The sequence below is a fragment of the Loxodonta africana genome, chromosome 10, assembly GCF_030014295.1.
Source record: "Loxodonta africana isolate mLoxAfr1 chromosome 10, mLoxAfr1.hap2, whole genome shotgun sequence".
Taxonomy (NCBI): Eukaryota; Metazoa; Chordata; class Mammalia; order Proboscidea; family Elephantidae; genus Loxodonta; species Loxodonta africana.
Genome location: NC_087351.1, coordinates 87,889,459 through 87,909,739, shown reverse-complemented (window position 1 = coordinate 87,909,739; position 20,281 = coordinate 87,889,459). Strand labels below are relative to the sequence as shown.

At 44.6% G+C, this 20,281-nt stretch overlaps 1 protein-coding gene across 3 annotated transcripts in view; it reads right to left on the bottom strand.

Annotated features, from left to right (window-relative positions):
• Window positions 1-20,281, bottom strand: part of FLVCR2 (FLVCR choline and putative heme transporter 2) — a 62,190-nt gene that overhangs the window by 1,993 nt on the left and 39,916 nt on the right. For 2 of the 3 annotated variants that reach the window (XM_023546375.2, XM_023546374.2), the window contains 5 exons: window positions 13,047-13,114; window positions 11,453-11,556; window positions 7,704-7,814; window positions 5,657-5,768; window positions 5,020-5,075 (listed from right to left, as the gene is read on the bottom strand). In XM_023546375.2, the coding sequence (XP_023402143.1) occupies window positions 5,020-5,075; window positions 5,657-5,768; window positions 7,704-7,814; window positions 11,453-11,556; window positions 13,047-13,114 (451 nt within the window). Of the gene's footprint in view, window positions 1-5,019; window positions 5,076-5,656; window positions 5,769-5,892; window positions 5,999-7,703; window positions 7,815-11,452; window positions 11,557-13,046; window positions 13,115-20,281 lie in introns of all 3 variants that reach the window. The other variant, XM_023546376.2, reaches the window with a different exon arrangement.

The window sequence follows — 20,281 nt, the reverse complement described above, 5'->3', positions numbered from 1 at the left end:
AACAGACTGTTGGTAAAATTATGGATGTCAAAGGCAATCCTAATGAAGGCTCAGAAAGAAGTAAGAAGAGCTATAGAGAAAGTCTCTATCATCACAGAGAATATATATGGTGACAGCAACAGAATGGTGCCAGCAGACATTCAATGTGCTTCTAGTGAGGCTTTAAAAGAAAATGGTGAACATGTGATTGGACAGTGGCGGAAGGGCAAGGCTTTTTGGGCAGGGGCAAAGAACTTACCTGAATTATGTTCACATGTTTGGGGGAAGGTATAACTTGTAAGTGATGAACTCAGATATCTGGCTGATGAGATTTCTAAGCAAGATCTTAAAGGGGCTGCTGAGAGTTAAATGCCAGAGGAAATTAAAAAAAAAATAGATGGACTTAAAAATGAACTGTCATAATGAAAACAAAACTTAAAAATATTTGGAAAATTCTGTTGTACAAACTAAGAACATGTGTCCCAGAATGTTCACCAAGGATGTGGCTACACAATCTTTTGTTAAAGAGATTAAGCCTGTGACTGATGGATCTACCTTACTACCACAGCTTAGACTGAAGGGGACAGAGATAGAATGAAAGGAAAGAATGCTGTCCGCCTCTTGGAATTCTAAAAGGAGAGAGGCCAAAGAAGCTACATCTGTTGTCCTCCCAGAAAAGAAAAGGACCATCCCTGGAGCAGCTTGGAGATCAGCAGAACTGTTGGAGCATGGGAAGCAGGGCCTTCTTGGTTTTAAAGGGTGGGGCCGTGGTCCCCTGGGTTTCAAAGAGTCGGATTTTTGCCATCTTAGTTCTGGAGTGTGGGGCTGCTAAGGTGTGCCAAAGCTGAGAGGGCAGGGTTGCCATGCCCAAGGGAAAGAATAATGGGGCTTGCAAGAGTTGAGGGAGCGGGGTCGCCACTCAGATGGACTAGGAGAATGGGGCTGCTTAAAGTCAATGAAGCAAAGTTGCCATCCCAGAGGGCCTGGAAGGTGTAGCTGAAGCCCAGGTTCAAGGGGCATCCACCCAGAATATAGAAAGCCTGGCCAACACCCAGAGTCTGGAGGGTGGGGCCATTACCCAGATGGTCTCAGAGAAGGGAGGATTATATTTTCAAGGCTTGAGAGCTAATAAAATTTGTTCTGCTGGGTTTTGGACTTGCTGGGTACCTGTTACCTCTTCTTTCCCTCCAACTTCTCCCTTCTGTAATGGAAATGTCTACCTTGTACCTGTTCCACCATTGTACTTTGGAAACAGATAACTTATAGTCTAGATTTCACAGATTCACAGATGAAGAGGAATTGTGCCCCAGGATGAATATACCTAAAGTCTTTCCCCTATTTGATTTGGATGATTTGATGGGGTAAATGTGTTTTGCATGTGGCAAGGACACGAATTGGGGTGGGGGGCAAAGTGTACAATGTTACGGATTGAATTATGTCCCCAAAAAATATGTGTTGTAAATCCTAACCTTTATGCCTGTGGTTATAATCCCATTTGGGAATGGGCTGTTTTTGTTATGTTAATGAGGAAGGATGAGTATAGGTCATGTCTTGAGTCAATCTCTTTGGAGATATAAAAAAGATTAAACAAGGGAGCAGACAGAGAGAGATGGGTAAGATAGATGCCAAGACACATGGAGATCTCCAAAAAAACAGGAAGCAGAAGCTGAAGAGACAAAGATCTTCCTCCAGAGCCGAAAGAGAGAGAAAGCCTACCCCTAGAGCCAGGATCCTGAAGTTGGACTTCTAGCTTCCTAAACCGTGAGAAAATAAATTTCTATTAAAGCCATTCACTTGTGGTATTTCTGTTATAGCAGCACTAGATAACTAAGACACTGCAATATAATATTTATTCATAGAAAAAGACTTTGAATCAGTTTGGTTTTGGGCTTCTCAGGAAGGGGTAGCACAGGATTAGTTTACAGGGAATAGTCTTCTGAGTCACACTTGTCAGGTGCGTTTGGAACTAAACATGGACTGGAAATTATCCTGTGGGATCCCTAAATACACACTACCAACTTGGGCATTTCTCTTCTGCTTTAAGGAGCACTTTGCTTTTTACTTCAAGGGTTCTAGTTAGCAAGAAGGTCTTGGGCTCAGGCATAGCACTGCACAGCCAACATCACTGAAAGGCTGAGGAGTATGCAGGGACAACTAGACAATGGCACTTTCTTCCCCACGGTCTGGAGGCCAGTCCAAGGCAGCAGCAATCTTCCCATTCTCAGTCTTACTAACTTTTGGCACCAGGTCAGCCTCAGGTATGGGGAGCCTTCATTCATAGTTTATCTAAGCAAATCAGTCCCCCCCACCCCCGCCCCACCCTTACTCATATACCTCCTCCAAAGCCATCACTGTGAAATCACAGTTTTGTCTATGTGGCCAAGAACTATCAGTTAGAAAAATAATGGAAACCCAAACCAGGAAAATTTTGTCAGTCAAAGCCAATCATTACCCACTTCCCAGAATCTCTCTTCTTTTTATAAAACTATACATTTCACTGATTAGAAAGAGCAGATCTAGCCAAGATCGTGATGCTGTGGGCCCTGTCTTCACCTGGCTCTGGCAGTGAATTTGTGTGCAGGTCTCTGAGTTACAATGGTAGCCATGGAGTGTGTAAATGACAAGGCTCCAGAGCAGGGATGCTCTGTGACAGCCCTGGCTTCCATGCTGGTATCTGCCCCAGTGTGACTCTGAGAAAGAAGAGTAGACCCTCCCCACAATACCAAGCTTCCACAGATACTTCCAGAGAAGCATAGTGAGTTATCCAGGGACACAGACAATGCAGCACCATTACCGGAAGTCTTCCATTCCTACTCAGTGTGATTTCCAAAACCCCATACTGAAAGAGACTGAGCCTACAACTCTAACCATGATGAACAAACCTGGTCCATGTGTGCAAAGATCTGACTGCAAGAATAGGATTTCATCCTTGTACTATATGTGGTAGTAAAATATTAGAACAACCTAAACATTGAACAAGAGGAGATGGAAATATCTATATGTAGACATGGCGCTCTAATGACACAGTGGTTAAGAGCTATGGCTGTTAACCAAAAAGCAGTTCAAATTCACTGGCCGCTCCTTGGAAACCCTATGGGGAAGTTCTACTCTGTCCTGTAGGGTCACTATGAGTCAAAATCGACTCAAGGGTGATAGGTTGGTTGGTTGGTATTTGTACAACATAAGGTTGTAGTAGAGTATAACGGTGTGGAAAAGGTATCAAGCTATATTAAGTTAGCAAGCAGGGTAGAAAACCAAATATGCACATGCATGCCCATAGAAAACAACACAGGAAAAGTCAGGCAAAATGTTACTAGGTTATCCTTAGGTGTATTATAGGTCATTCTTATTCTTGTTTGCCTATATTTGCCAAAATAACACAGATTACAAATCAAATCTCCTCATGTCACCTGACACAATATGTGTCACATTCCAAATTGACACCTTTTCACCAGAGATCCATTCTGTTTTATTACATACAGTTACTTTTTCTCAAAGTGTACCACGTCAGTATGTTCCTTATACATGGCACAGGTGAAAGCCTATGTCCACAGTGGCCATGCCATGGGCCTCACGCCATTTTAGAGAATTTCACTTCTGCGGTAAGGCATTCCCTACCTTCCCAGTGAATTTCTATCCTAGGCTCCTCCGCACACACACTACCTGATGCTGTCTGTGTTATAAGAAGACAAATAGTAAAGGGCTAAAGATTATCGTCTATCTGCCAACGCATATCCTTAAAGCACTGAAAATATCTTCCAGGTACCATTTTGCCTTAGAAAACTGGCAAAGGTTTTTCAAAATGATAGATCTCAGCACTGGCACACTTATACACTGCTTGAAGCAGTATAAAGTGGTAGTATTGCCTTTCTGCAGGTAGTAGGGGAGCCTTCGTAGACAACAATTTTAGCAATACACATCAACAATCTTAAAAATGTGCATGACCACTGATCCATTTACCAAGAAAACTCTGTACTTAAACATGCAGAAAGATTTAACTTCCACTATTCCATGACTCACAATATTGTTTATAACAATTGGAAACAACCTTAATGCCCATGAACAGGAAAATGGTTAAACAAGTCATGTTTATCCATATAATGGAATACCATGCAATCATTAAAAGTATGTTATAAAAGACTAGGGACCCGGTAAAATGTTTACAGTATTTTAAGTAAAAAAACAGATAGAGTAGGATTCTATTTTTGTTTAAAAATATATATATCTAAATACACTTAAGCACACACATACGTATATGCATATACATACGCATATATATGTGAATATGTTGTTAGTTACTGTAAAGTTGGCTCTGACTCATGGCCACCCTTACGGACATGAATAAATAAATGCAAAAATAACAGCATCTCATCTCTAGATGATAGGATTAAAGAGTGATTTTTTTTTTAATTCTATATACTCTTCTGTACTTTGTAATTGTTCTTCAAAGAACATGTATTAACTCTGTTATTTTAAAAAATGAGTTCTTTTGTTTGTTTTTAAAGAAATATCCCACTTTTACTCCTCAGATTTGTATTTCCTTTTATTCTTTCAGATTTGACATTTTACATTTTGGTTAATATGGTTCACTGCGATGAGAGGAGATGGGAAACACTTTTCTGTTCTAGATCAAACTCCTAGTCCCCTTCTGCCACTGGGACAAAGTGATCAAGTGCCTACCTTTCTTCCCCAGCCACTGATCTCAGGGTGTCACTCAGGATCCAAGGGGTGGGCACAGGTCAGCAGACTGTGACAACAGTGACACAAGCAAGGGCAGCCAGGAGGAGGCAGGCCCTGCTACTCTTTCTCACCAGGGAAGGAAGCAGGAGAACAGCCCAGGGAAGGGCAGCAGAAAAGCAGTGCCAAGACACCCATTGAGGAAACTCTTTGGGTGGCAGGCTTGTGAGAGTTGAGCTGTTCTCACAGTCATCACAAAACCAGTCTACCTTGGGAATTCCCCCTACATTCTCCCATGTCACCACATCTTTATCAAAAGCCTGAGACCCAGATCTCAGCCCCATCATACTCCTACATACTCACAATCTCAGGAGTTTCTTTGTTTGCTTTTTGCCTCCGGAGATCTGCCCTGATGAATGCTGAGGTCCAGGAATGAAGGAGGAAGAGAAACAAAGATACAGAGTCATCAGGCAGATCAATAGTAAAGTTCATTCAAGAGAGGGAACTCCCATGTTCCTAAGGGCCATAGGTACCCCAAACCTACTTCAGATATTCAAGGGAGCTGGGGCACCATCAGGCAACTTGATCATTGCTATCCTTGACAAGCAGAAGCCCATAATAACATTGGCTCTTGTTTATTGATGATTTATGCTTGCCAGGAACTTTGCACATAGTGCTCTCATCTTCACAACAATCTCCATTTCATAGATAAAGAAACTGAGGCTCCCAGGGGTTTATCAGTTGCCCAGGGTCAAATGACTCTATAGGTCATTGCCACAATCTGGGACTCAAACTTGGGTCTTTTGGTTCCAAAGCCCATGCTTATTCCACTAGGCCATGTTACTACCTCCCAAATAGATTTCCTAACAAATCATCCCATCTGTCCCTCTCCTTACGTTCCCCCATCTGTACAACGAACGAAGACACTGGGGTCCCAAATTGTCCAAGCCTTGCCCATGAGCAGCCTAAGCCTCATTCTTGCCCTCAAGCCCCAGCTCACCAGTGAGCACTGCTCCAAGCAAGAGGAACACACACAGGAAGATGTTCCCAGGCATGGTTCCATAGTTGTCGATAATCTGGCCCTGGATGATGGTGAAGATGATCCCAAATACCTGGAAAGGCACAAGGAAGACAGACTGAAAAAGAGGGTCCAGCCTACTAGCCCATAGGGGTAAATGAGCCGCCATAATAGAACCCCTGCGACAGCCAACCCAGGCAGGCAAATAAGAGCCCTACCTGGGCGGATACATTGAGGAGGCCAGATGACATGCCTTCTGATTCTGGGTACGTCAGCTCCACAGCAAACTCAAATCCCAGCGGGAGATAGCCAGTCATAAAGAAGCTGAAGGTCAGATCACAGAAATAAGGTGATGGTGAACTCCCAGAACAAGAAGGGTGGGGAGTCCACCTCCTCCCTTACAACCCCCTTTCTTGTTTTCTTTCTTCCCTTAAAGACATGCCAGTGCTTTGAACTACCTGGCCATCCCCAACATGGCCATTCCAAAGAAAAGGAGAACCCAGAAGGCCACATATAGGCCTTGTGCTCAGGGGGCCTCTGGTGTTGCCTGCTTCTACATCTAACCATCAATGACAGACAGGGTCAGCATCTACAGAAGGGGTGGAATGCCTGGTGTGTTCGACCTTTAGCTGAGAGACTTCTGTGTCTTGGGCACACAGGCCCCATGCTGGGAGTGGGAAGTCCCTGGATGTTATGAATTGAATTATGTCCCCCAAAACTGTGTTATAAATCCTAACCTTTATGCTTATGAGTATAATCCCATTTGGGAATGGGCTGTCTTTTTATGTTAATGACACAGGATTAGTGTAGGGTGTGTCTTAAGTCCATCTCTTTTGAGATATCAAAGTGATTAAACAAGCAAGCCAAAGAAGCAAAGATGGGGGAGGAGAGACGCCAAGATGGCGCAAGAGCAGAAGTGAAAAGAGACAACAAGGACCTTCCCCCACAGCCAGCAGAGAAAGCCTTTCCCTAGAGCCAGCACCCTGAATTCAGACTTCCAGCCTCCTAAACTGTGAGAGGATAAATTTCTGTTTGTTAAAGCCATCCACTTATGGTATTTCTGTTATAGCAGCACTAGGTAACTAAGACAATGGATATTGAGCAGCATCTCCATGGCTTTCCGGTATCTGGAAGGAGGAGCTCACAGTTCTCCTTTTTCTTTCCAGAGAGTAGCAGGCTGAGAAGGACTGAGTGCAAGAGGTGTGTCTGTCTGTCTCTCTCTAATATGCATACTCATTCTCTCTCTCTCTCTTGCACACACACACACACACTCTTGCACTGTCCACAGTTAAATAACTGGGAGGCGAAGCTGAGAAGAGACCTATGGAAGGAGCAATGTTTCTTATGCTTCCTCATACAACAGGTTTAGAAAATTCTAACATCTTATATCCACACCTCCATCCTTCTTGCTTCCTTCGCATCTATTCTCACTCAATTTTTCCAACAACTCTATGAGGCAGGCATTCTTATCTTCATGTACAGATGAAGAAACTGAGGCTCAGAGAGATTAAGTGACATACCTGTGGTCTAACAGAGAGCCAGCAGCAGAACTAAGACCAGGACCCAGAGTTTCTGATTCTAAGCCCTGTGTACTTTCTATGATCCCATGTTGGCCCAGGCAAAGGCTTCTAAACATTTAGCCTCCCAGAGGTCTGTGAAGGCTTTCTCCATGCTTCACTCCATTCCAACGGCAGGGATGGGCCTGGAAGCACCAGGCTGCCTTTTGAAGTGCTACAAGTAAACAAGATCCCTGGGCACCATTTCCACATCTCTAGAATTCAATGGGGAAACCCCGGTGGCATAGTGGTTAAGTGCTATGGTTGCTAACCAAAAGATCAGCAGTGTGAATCCACCACACGCTTCCTGGAAACTCTATGGGGCAGTTCTACTCTGTCTGGGATTGACTCGATGGCAACTGGTTTATGGGTAGAAGTCAATGAGGGGATCAATACTGCTTGCTAGGATGTTGGCAGCTCTAGGAGAGATGGAGTGGTATTTTCCACTTAAACTGGTGGGTGATGAAACTTACCCCAATGTGCCGGCTGTGATGAACACTACCCACAGGTGTCCCAGGTTCAAGGTCAAGGTGTATACCACCATGCCCACCAGAGTCATGATATACACCACCAGGGTTGTCTCCCTATAAGTAGAGGCAAAGAAGTTGAGTTACACTATTCTGACTTCAACAGCATCATTCATTTGCTCATTCCACAAGTATCTATTGGGTATCTGCTCTGTATCAAACCCTCTGCTATGTGCTGGGACATCTACCTCAGGGAACTTTCTGTCCATGGGGGTGATGGATGCTGAACCAGTGATCACACAGTTCAAGAATTATTTTGTGGTCAATGCTACGAAGAGACCAGGAGAGCATAAAGCCATCTTGCTGTATGTTTGTTCTCTTCCAACAGGACCTGCTCAAGCAGACCAAGCTGCCCCTTGACTTGTCATGTCCTACCCACAGGCAAGAAGGGTACAGCCCTTTCTTCTCCCAGCCCCCATTCAAAAAAAACAGGACAAATACCAGCTGTGCTCAGGCGGCAGTGATGTGAAGGACTACCCCAGAAGCCATCAGACCCTGCTTGTTTGCTTTGTCCCAGTACCCCATAACAAAGCTGGGCAGTGATCTTTTAGATTTTCTCTGTCATCTGTGAGTTCTTCCTGTTGCCGCTTGCACAGGCCCAGCACAGCTTTTCCTGTTGAATCTCAACTACTATGCCCCGCAGGGACTGAGAAAGAGAACATTCTCCAGCTCTGACCTAAGTGCTTGACTCCAAAGCCAAACTGAGAAACCCTCCCTGTGACATTTCCCTTTGTTGGTTCGCTCAGAAGTACCACCAGCAAAGCCCTGGTTTTTCCTTCAGGCTCTCCCTCGCCTGTGCCCCTCCATGCACTTCTCTTCCCAGACGGCCCACTCTGGACTCTGCTGCTGCCCTGACTCCCTTTGCAAGCAGACCCACTAAGGGTACTCACTACAGGGCACAGGCTCTGCACAGACTCTGCCCTCCTGCTATGATCATCAGGACTCAGATGACGAAGCCTCAAAGCCTTCACACGTCTTCCTGAAGCCAAAAACACGGTGGGGGTACCAGCAGAGTGACACTATGGTTGTATCAAACAAATACCCACATTTATTGGGTGCTAAAAATTGTGTTAAGCACTTGGCATGCACTTATTATTTCATGCATTCTTAACAAAAGCCCTGCAAGAAAAGTATGACTATCCCCAATTTTACAAATGAGGAAGCTGAGGCTCAGATCGGTTAAGTTCCTTGTCCAAAGTCACCAGTTGAGCAAACGGCAAAGCTGGGATTTGAACCCAGAGTTGGGATTTGACACCTATGCTCTTCCTAGTATTGTACACAGGAATAACATACTATGTGGCTGTACCTCTGGAAAAGCTCAAGGTCAGAGCTTCTGAAGGATGCCCTTTCTACCCAGTGGTTCAAAGCAGCTGCTGAGGGGAGAAGGTTCCCCTCTTTCCTTCATCCTACTCCCCTCCTTCTGTTCTCATCTACCCTGCAGAAAACAACTTCAAGATCACCGCTCTTTCTCACTGACCCCACAAGCTCCTCAGAAGCTAGTCTTTTTTTGGCCATGTCTGTTTAACCATAGTTTCATCCTAAACCACTGACCAGTTTAGGAAACCTATCTGTAGCTCCAGTCTGAGATAAGAGGCTGCAGCACCAAAATTCTGGCCTCCAGATCAAACTGGGCAAATCTGGGAGCTTTAGGGCGTAAGAAGTCCTTGGGTGGTGCAATGGCTAATGTGCTCAGCTGCTAAGGTTAGTGGTTTGTGTCTACTCAGAGACACATCAGAAGAAAGGCCTGGCTATCTGCTTCTAAAATATCAGCCACTGAAAACCCTGTGTAGCGCAGTGGTACTCTGATACACATGGCGTTGCCGTGAGTTAGAATCGACTCAACAGCAAGTGGTCTGTTGTTTCTTTCTTTGTTTAGGGAATGAGAATTGGTGCCAAAATAACCAGACCCCAGAGCTCTCTCATCCCACCAACAGTCCTCCTTTCTATGCCTGGGTTGGTGGCTCATGCTGGCTGCTGGATTTAGACATCAAATGACACGGAGAAGTGGTGACATCTAGGTCCTGAAGAAGGCTAAGGAAGTATCCTGTCCTCCCTGGCCCTTTCGCTGTATTTCCTAAGTTATCTGAATCCTCTGTCTGCCCACATCCCAGCCCAGCTGACATTCCAATCCCCCCTTCCCCTGCCACAGAGCAAGCTCTGGAAAAAGGGATACCGCTGTTCCCGGGTTAGGGAGGGCCAGTCCTCACTGCCCTCGTCTCTGGCTGAAGCAACCAACTACAGATGGCAGAGATGAGATGGCAGCCAGGCTCCACCAGGGGTAATTAAGCTGAGCCAGGCTCCTCCTTGTGTTAAGCAAGGTGGCCACATCCCTGGGGATGGCCTCAATTGGCCTTTGATTGCAGTGGCCAGAGAGAGACCTAGTCTGACCAGGGCCTCACAGAAGGGGGTTTGTGTGGCAGAGAACAGGTCTGCCACTGTCTGTCGCCTCCAGACACTGGGAACTTTGGAAGCCTTGACAAGGCAGCCCGAAATGCCACCCTGCCCCAGTGCAGGACAACCCTAGCAGCTGCCCCGTAAGCCAGCATTAACTGAACACGCAATGCATGTGGAGAGTTGGAAAGACAGTACATGAAAGGATTTTGGGTCTCTGTTCTCCAGAGCACGTTCTGCAAGGGTGGCTACTGAACTGGGACACCAACGTTGCTTTGTACAAATGCATCCATGAACTGGCATCCATGGGGGTAAAACTCAAAAAAACCCACTGCCGTCAAGTCGATTCCAACTCATAGCGACCCTATAGGACAGAGTAGAACTGCCCCATACAGTTTCCAAGGAGTGCCTGGTAGATTTGAACTGCCAACCTCTTGGTTAACAGCTGTAGCACTTAACCACTATGCCACCAGGGTTTCCTCCTTGGGGGTAGAAACCGGGAATCTCTATTTCTAATAAGCACCTCTGGATTAGCCTGGCATACACGAAGATCTTAGGAGGACTGCTCTGGGCTCTTAGAAGTGCACTGAGCAGTCAAGTCCAAAGCACATCACATTTACCAACAAGGTATAGGGAATTGCTAGATTTAAAAAAAAAAAAAAAAAACAGTTGCCGTTACGTCAACTCCAACTCATGGCGACCCCATGTGTGTCAAGAGTAGAACTGTGCTCCTTAGGGTTTTCAGTGGCTGGTTTTTTGGAAGTAGATTACCAGGGCTTTCTTCTGAGGTGCCTCTGGGTGGACTCGAACCTCAAACATTTCAGTATGCTTAACCGTTTTCACCACCCAGGGACTCTAATTGCGAGATAATACACTGCAAACGAGACTAACCATAGAGTGCTTTCGTTAACCCCACAGCATTCAAGAGGGAGCCATGGGAACAGGGCAGTGAGATCACCTCCTCATCTCCACAGACTTCCCAAGGGGACGTCTTTTCGACACTTTCATTTCTCCTTCATCTGCCCCTTCCACAAAGCTATCAGTGGAAGGGACGGGGATAGCACAGAGCTAGGCTTTCAAGTCCCTTATTTCTAATCCCCCTATGATCCTCACAGGGCAGGTACTGCTTTCCCTATTTTATAAATGAGGAAACTGAGGCTCAGAGAAGATAAATTTGAGCTGCCAGCTTGACCACTCAGACCCCCAGCTGCCATACCTAAGCATTTGGAGTCGCATTGCTAATGAATATATCATTTAAAAACATGGGTCCCCCAAGTCCCACTCCCAGCAGAGAAGTCACTTACTTGTAGGTTTTGGATCTATCCAGCCAGATGCCTGAGATCATAGCCCCAAGCATGCCTGCAAGAATGATGGTCAGTCCAATTCTTCCAGCATTGACTTCTTCTCCCTGGGAAAATCACAGCCCAAAGATCACCCAGCTGACAGACAAGACACTGAACAGAGTGTAGCCACCACGAGGCGAAGAGGCAAAGGCAAGTCACTTGGGCTTCGGTTGAGCTAATTCTCGGAAATTATCAGGAAGAAGCTGTAAGAAGTTGCCATTGGGGAGAGAACTGTAGAATGGTTGCTTCCCCAACATAATATAATCCCAGGTGTGCATGCATGATACCCGATGCTGGCGTGACAGGATAAATCACATTGTGTCCTTAGAAGCTCTTTTAGATAGATTTTTAAAATTTTGATCCTGACAGCAACCCTTCTCTCTTATTTATCACTATTCCCATTTCACAGATGGGGAAACTGAAATACTTATGTCCAAATATTCCATTCTTAGGTGGTTCTTCTGAACTGTAAGTGGCTGAAAGAACAGGAAGATAATAGTTAAATGTATTTTTGAGCACTTAGAATGAGCCAGGCACTGGGCTGATAATTTTTATCATTATCTCATTTAATCCTCACAATTCCTCACCAGGAGGTTAGGAAACACCACAGATGAATAAACTGAGGCACATTGAGATTAACCTCCTCACCCAAGGTCACAGAGTATTAAGTGCAGAGCTGGGATTTAAACACGGACCTGTTGAGCTTCAAAACTGGAACACTTAGTCATAATGGCCCATCATATCTGCAAGTGTGAGATCCTAAACCAAAACCATTGCCGTCGTGTCGATTCCGACTCGTGTGCACAGCAGGACTGCACTCCATAGGGTTTTCAGTGCTGTGACCTTTTGGAAGAAAATCGCAAGGCCTTTCTTACGAGGCGCCTCGGGGTGGGTTTAAATCGTCAACCTTTTGGTTAATAGTTGCACACTTAACCATTTTTGCTATCCTGGAACCCTGTGAAGATCCTAGCCCTTTCAAAAGAGGGTTGGACTTAGGTATTCCTTACTCAAGGACATTCAGTATCCCATCCCCAGAATCCAGTCCTTACTGGTGCTGGAAATATTTTTAAAAAATGCTTTCAAGCTGAGCAACCAAAAGTTCAAAATCAAATTGTGCCCATATTTTATGAATTAAATGTTTCATAAGTGATTCTACATACACAGTTACCTACTGTGTTGCCAGGCGCCATGCTATGCACTTTACATAAATACATATACATATAGAGAGAGAGAGACATACACACACAAACACACACACGATATTTACTTTCTAATCCTAAAAATCATCTTGCAATAATTATGCTTCCTTTGCAGAAGAGAAAATAAGAGCTCAGAGATACTAGCTAGCTTGTCACCATCACATCAGCAGCATTTAGGGCCACCAGAGGTGGGGTTGAGACTCAGGCCATCTCCCTCCAAACCACGTAAGCATATCACCATACCACGCTGCCTAGAACTGGGGGGTGCCAAAAGTTAACTGCTGCCCAGCTCCTATGGAGAAAGCCTTGGAAATCACGTCATGCCAGAGACCAGCATGTCTGGGGAACTCCCTTACCGGGTAGTGCAAGATCACCATGCGATTCAGTAGAGTGGACAAGGCATAAAAAGCACCAGCGTTCAGACCTGAAGGAGGGAGGGAGAAACATACAGTATTAGGGTCAGCCTTGCCTGGAACCATTGCTAACTCCTCCCCCCCGTGGTTTGGGAGGCCATAAATCCTCAGCACCACTGCCACTGTGAGTGGTATCCTCAACGAAGAAAAATCCAGAGAGGTATGCTGCTACTCTGTAGTTTGTCCCAAAGAAATACTTCAAAACAACCAAACGTAGTCATTTTTTCTTAGCCAAACACCTCTGCCCTCTGATCCTTTTAGTCTTGCCCAGGAAACAACGGCTCTATGAAGTATTTCTCTAGGCCTAGGCTCTTCTACATCCCTCTCCGAGTCCCTGGGTGACGCAAATGGCTAAATGTTGGGCTACTAATTAAAAAGTGGGTGATCCAACCCCACCCAGAAATACCTTGGAAGAAAGGTCTGGCAATGTACTTCCAAAAGATCACAACCAAAGCCCAGTGGAGTGTAGTTCTATTCTGCATATACGGGGCCGCCATGAGTCAGAGTTGACTCGTTGACAACTGTGTGGTTTTTGGTTTTATAGGTCAGCGGGATCACTGGATACCCTCTAACTCCTCCTGATGACCCTCATTCCCCTCCCAGACTGCTCTAGACCTCTAACCCCCGATGCCACTTCCTCTGAAGGTGGTTTCTCACCTTTTTCCCCCACTCCTACCTCAGAGTTCTTCTCTGATTCAATGTCACACCAAGATCTTAAATATCTGAAATTAGAAGAGACCCTAAAGGGCATCTAGTGGACTGTCCTAGCTCATCAATTCATTCAACAAAGAAATGGAGTACGTAGAATATACCGTAAGAACGCGTGTCTTTAGAGAATGAGGTCATTTGTTTGAAGCCACACAGTGAGTTAGAAGTTCAGATCGTACTGGAACCAGAGGACAAAGGGCCTCCAGGCCTCCATTCAATAATAATAACAACAATAATGGTAGTGCACTCATTTATGTATAATGGTAGTGCACACATTTATGAATGGCTTCCCAGTAGCTATTAATAGGTATCCCTGTCCCGTTGCCCTTTACCCATCAGAGGTCACCTTTATCATAAGCCATGTTGCCTAAATGTAGCTGACAAGCTCCCTTTATGAGTTCCCCAGGAAGAATGAGCTACAAATTTAAAGTCAAATTCGTATACAAAAGAGGAAAGAAGTTTTTAGTTTAGTTTTTTTTTTTTTTTTTTTAATGATTCCCTGGGCTGGGATTTGAATCCAGGCCATGTGGCCCCAGAGTCCTCCCTTTTAACCACTCCATAACCAGTTGCCCTCAAGTTGATCCCAACTCATGGTGACCCCATGAGTATCAGAGTAGAACTGTGCTCCACAGGATTACCAAATGGCTGGTTTTTTGGAAGTAGATCTCCAGGCCTTTCTTCTAAGGTACCTCTGGGTAAACTTTAGGTTAGCAGCCAAGCCCATTAACAATTTGCAACACTCAGGGACTCCCAATCTATTATACAGTCCCCCAGAATTGATTCTCAAAACAAAGATTTCTCAGTTCAGGTCACAAAATGATTTCTTTCGGTCCCAGCCCCTCCCAGCAGGTGACCTCAGTGACGCAACAAGGTTGAGCTCAATGCAGTCTCTCGAGTGGCTCAGGGCTATAGTGAGCAACAAACTCAGAAGTCTCACCAGACAACAACTGCCATGACGGTCATGGTGACTCTGAGATGCTCAGAAACATCTTATTCAATAAGCACACCTTCATACCAGCCACCCAGCCACTTGGAAATTCCATTCTTGAGTCAAGAGGGCCCATAAGGGGACACAGTCCATAAAAAAGTTCTTCTCTCTGCCTCTTGTCCTAGCCTAACACTGCAAAGGCCAACAAATGCTCCAAGTTAAGCTCTCAACTTCAGATGGAAGGGCTGCTCTCAGCTTAGAGCCCCAATAAAGGTAGACAAAGGAACTCTGGTGGCGCAGTGGTTAAGAACCTGGCTGCTAACCAAAAGGTTGGCGGTTTGAACCCACCAGCTGCTCAGCAGGAGAAAGATGTGGCAGTCTACTTCTGTTAAGATTTACAGCCTTGGAACTCTGTGGGCAGTTCTACTCTGTCCTATAGGGTCACTGTGAGTTGGAATCGATTCCACGGCAATGGTTTTTGTTTTTTAATGCGTAGACAAGGAGGAACCTCCACAGGAGGGCAGAATCCACAGGAAAGAGGGAAATTGTCCAAGAGGAGTAAGGAGCGAAGGATCACCTCAAACACCAGCATGTCCAAGACCCTGAAAAAGGCAGAGAGAAGCCGTGCCTTAAAGAGCTGGCTGCACTATTACAGCTAAAGTTGTTTCTGGGACTCAGTGCTTCAGTGAAATCCTTTTCAAAATGTGGTCTGTGCACTATCAGCACCACCTGGGAACTCATTAGAAGTGCAAATACATGGCCCTGCCCCAGACCTGCCTAAGCAGAAACTCTGGGAGTGGGCCCCAGCAATCTGTGTTTGAACAGCCCTCTGGATTCTGATACTTACTCAAGTTTGAGAACCACTGGCTTAGCGTGGTTGACTAATAGCCATTCCCATACCCGGTCAGATAGGAGACTTCGTGATCCGATCAGGGCTAAGGCATGGAGAAGGGGGTGTGTGAGGGACTGGGGAAGGAGGTTCAACTTGGAAGGCTGCACATCTTTCTAATGGTTTCTGCAAGCCAACCTTAGAGGATTAGAAGCTTATAGATTGTTTCTGAATCAATCTTTAATCTAGATGTCCGTCCCCATATTGTCAAAGGTTGCCAGACATTGTAAAACAGCCCAAGGCCACTCCACTGCCCAAACCTAGGGGTTCACTGTCCCCCTGAAGGGCAGGAAGGAAAGGGTGAACTGCTATGTGTGTGAGTACCACTCACAAGAATACAGTCACTGTGCTGTAATCAGATGTGGGTGTCCTGGGTACTGCAAGCCTGCTGGGTCAGGGCCAGGTGAAAAAGTGTGGTATCCTGAGAAGTCTGGTCATTCCTGAAATCAGTCAGCCCGGAGAAGTGCTCTTCACTTTAGGAAAGCAGAAAAGACTCTTCATTACTTTCAGTTCTCTTTCTCTCTTTTGTCAAGACGAGTTTTTTCCATGTTGGTTCAGAGCCTGGCATTAGAAGTCCTTAGTCTTAAAAATGCAGATTCCTGGGGCCCACCCCGCAGCTAATGAATCAGGATCTAATGAAATGGGGCTCAGGAATCTGCACGTTAACAAAAATCTAGGCATTTCTTAAAATTCACTGAAGTTGGGAATAAATGGTCTTGAGAATAAAAAGAACCAAGATCAGGCCTGGCTCCCAGGTGGTAGTATTAAAATGCTGGCAGCTGGAAAGGGAAGGGGCTTCAAGACCATGAGAATGACCATAACACACTTACTTGTGTGTTCTCAATCCTACTACAGATAGAAATTGCCTGGAGCCCTTGTTAAAAGCAGATTCCCAGTCCCCAGCTCAGACATTCTGAATGTGAATTCATAGAGGAGGCATGGAAGAAATCTGTGTGCTCATCCAACCAAGTACCCCAAGCACCCCAGGGGATTCTATCATCAGGCAAGCTTGGGAAACACTGATCCTAGATCTAGGTCTAGGTTCTTGTGACTCCCTCGAGTTCATTTTCCTTTGTGCTTCCTGAGCTTATAGTCAAATCTTGTCTTAAAGGGCCTGCCTGACCTTAGCAAAGCTCCCAAGAATCACGAGAAGAATTTTACACACACTCTTAAACCAGGGGAGTCTCTGGGCATCGCATACTGTTAAGATGCTTGGCTGCTAACCAAGAGGCTGGAGGTTCAAGTCCACCCAGAGGCACCTTGGAAGAAAGGCCTAGTGATCTACTTCCAAAAAATTAACCATTGAAAATCCTATGGAGCACAGTTCTTCTCTGATATACAGGATCACTGTATGTCAGAATGGATGTCAATTAATTCTTAAACCAGGCCCTTAAAGGGGGCACGAATCCCTTGAGAGCCCTAAGGGAAGGTGAACCTCAGGATGCAAGAATTGAGACTCTGAGTTGATACATCTGTCCCCACTTTAAGATTATCGAGAAGCATAGCTGGAGGCAAGGCTGGAGGAAACCTTGGAGAAAGTATTCCCTTTAAGGACATTCTCCAAAAGAAGAACCTCCTCACAATTCTTTTTAACATGACAAATGTTACGACATTGATGAAAAGACATTAGAAGATGAAAAGACCTAGAGGCACAGAAGAGAGAAGGTAGTCAAAACAAAAAACATTGTCTCCATGAACAACTGCCTCCTCTGCCATGAGACCAGAACTGGATGGTGCCCGGGTACCATTAATAAACACTTTGATCAAAAATTCTGTAGAAGAATCCTGACCAAAATGGGAAAATGCAGAACAGAATTGCAAATTTTCATGGACTCCAAACTTCCTGGAGCCATGGCGGATAGATGAACCCCCGGTAACTACTGCCCTGAGATAATCCTTAAACCTTAAACCAAAAATATCCCTTGAAGTCTTCTTAAAACCAAACAGTAGTTTAGCTTAACTAGTAAAAAAGGTTGGCCTTTAGCATTATGCTTTTATAAGAACTATCTATCTCTATGGGATCAAATTAACAACAGCAACTCGAAGGATTAGATGGGAACTTTTGGGGGCAGTGATTTTGTGTTAATGAGGGAGGGAACAACTCAGAAAAGGAGGGAGAGAATGGTTGCACAACTTGAAGAATATAATCAATGTCACAGAATTGTACACATAGAAACTGTTAAACTGGTGTATGTTTTGCTGTGTATATTCTCAACAACAACAAAATAAATGAAATTATTTAAAAAAGAAAAAGCACACCCAGTTAAATTTGAATTTCAGATAAACACAGAATAATTATTTTTATGCCCCAAATATGGCATGAGATATGCTTATGCTAAATAATAATAGTAATAAAATGTTGCTTATCTGAAATTGAAATTTAACTGGACAATCTTCATTTTATCTTTCAACCATACCTCTAAGGGTGTGGCCAGAAATCTCTAGGGAAGGGCCAGCAACACTTGGACCCTGGATTTCCTCCAAAGCCTTCAATCGCATCACTGCATGTTACCTCTGGGGAGCTGGCTCAGCAGCTTGGAGACTCATTTAGAAAGCCACAAGTACAATACTGAACATACCACCAACGGCAGGACAGCTACTCCCTCCTTGATGAAATCTAGTTCGGATCAAAGAAAGAATGCTGGAAATCAGCAAAAGTTTACCAACACAGTAACAATTTGGATGCATGCAGTATCTTTATTCTCAGTTGCTTTCAAAGTTCTCACTTCCAATTCAGAGTACTCCAAGTGAAAGTAAATGTTATTACTATTTTCTGGTGAGGGAGGTACTAGAGAGGAGAAGGATGGGCACGGGCCTGGGTGGAGGTGGTATGCTCTGTAATCGGAAGAGCTGACACCAAAACTCAGCCCTCTCATTCTTTATATGCCAACTCTCAATTCCTCTGCCCAGCATTCAAGGCTCTTACCCCAAGACATACCCACCCACATCCAGTAAATGTGCCCATGTAATGCCATCATCTGCTTGATTCCCAACTATGTGCTCTCAAAAGCATACAATTCAGAGCCAAATCTGAACACCACATGTACCATATAAAAAGCATGAACCATTTTCCTCTTCAAAGCCCAACTGGAAACTGCGGTGGGAGTGGGGAGATGGGGACTAGGATGGCTGGCTTAGTGTCAGTTTAGCTAGGTTATGGTGCCCACTTATTTGGTCAAACACTAGTCCAGATGTTGCCATGAAAGTATTTTGTAGATGTGATTAACATTTGCAATCAGTTGGTTTTAAGTAAAGGAGATTACCTTTGATAATGTGGGTAGGATTCATCAAATCAGTTGAAAGCCTTGAGAGTAAAACTGAGGTTTTGGGGAGAAGAAATAATTCTGCCTCAACACTGTAACATCATCTCCTGTCTGAGTTTCCAGCCTGCCCCCCTGCCCTAGGCCTGCTCTACAGATTTCAAACCCAAGACTATAGCACCAATTCTTTCCTGAGTTTCCAGTGTACCAGCCTGGCCCTACTAATGATACTGAGCTTCTCTACCACCTCTTTACAGCAACATGGAAAAAAATTGGTATAGTGGCACTTATGAAAATACCTCATGGGGAGAGAATGCGGTTGGCAAACAAACGTAGAAGGTGTGGGTTATTTGCATAAAAATAAGGTAGATTTGGATGTCTTCAGGGACGGTTTCTATTAACTTATTTTTTTCCCGTATATGGGCCATACTTTCCTATTTCTTTTCAAGTCTCATAGTTTTTGTTGAAAACTGGACATTTTAAATAATATAATGTGTATTCTTTTTCATGTGTGGCCACTGAAGTTTCTAATCAGTTTGCTTAGTGGTAAGGTAACGATTGGCAAAGATTTCCTTAAATGCCTTAAACCAGTAAGTCTCCTACTCTTCGCCAACGAGCTCTGTGTATTGAGGCATGCCTTCAATGTTCCAGCAGGCAGTTGACAATTCTACCTTAGCCTTCACTTCCTACTTGTACAGAAACTCAAGGTTATCCAGAGTGAAAGTTCAGGACCTTCTCAGGCCTTTCCTGGGCATATGCACAGTCCTGCACATGCCTGTAGCCTTGTGGATTCCCAGGAATATGTTGGAGCTTTTCAAAGCTCCCTATGGACATCTCATTTTCATGCTTGATTGTTTTTGACAGACACCCTGGAAATAGCCCCCTCCCTGTACTGAACAAGCTCTGAGTCACGTCAAATAAAGACAATTCTCTGGCTATAGGGCTTTTAAGGGAACTCCAAATCTGTTTTTTTTTTTTTTTTTTAATGGGTGCTTTTTCACAACTATCATAGTTGGGAGGCTGCTGGTTTTCAAGGCTACTGCAGAGCCTGGGAGAGGGGGATCAGAACTGAGCAAGAATAAAACACAAAGCTCACTGTTCTACTCACAACAGCCATTTTTCATGAATAAATGCTCCTCAGGTTGTTGCAAGTCTTTGGTTAAGAGCTCTAAAAAAAAACCTGATTTTGACAATTTCAGCCAGCGGAGGAGTAGGTTTTCTAAGTTCCTTAACTCTATCATCCCAGAAGTTCTTCCTTATTTACTTCCTGTGTTACCATTTAACCAGACAAAAAATAGTATTCAGAAGCATAGGATTAAAGTCACTCTGTCAGGTTAAGGACTATATAAGCAGCTAGCCAGGCAAGAGGGGAGAGGAAGGAGTTGCTTTGCTC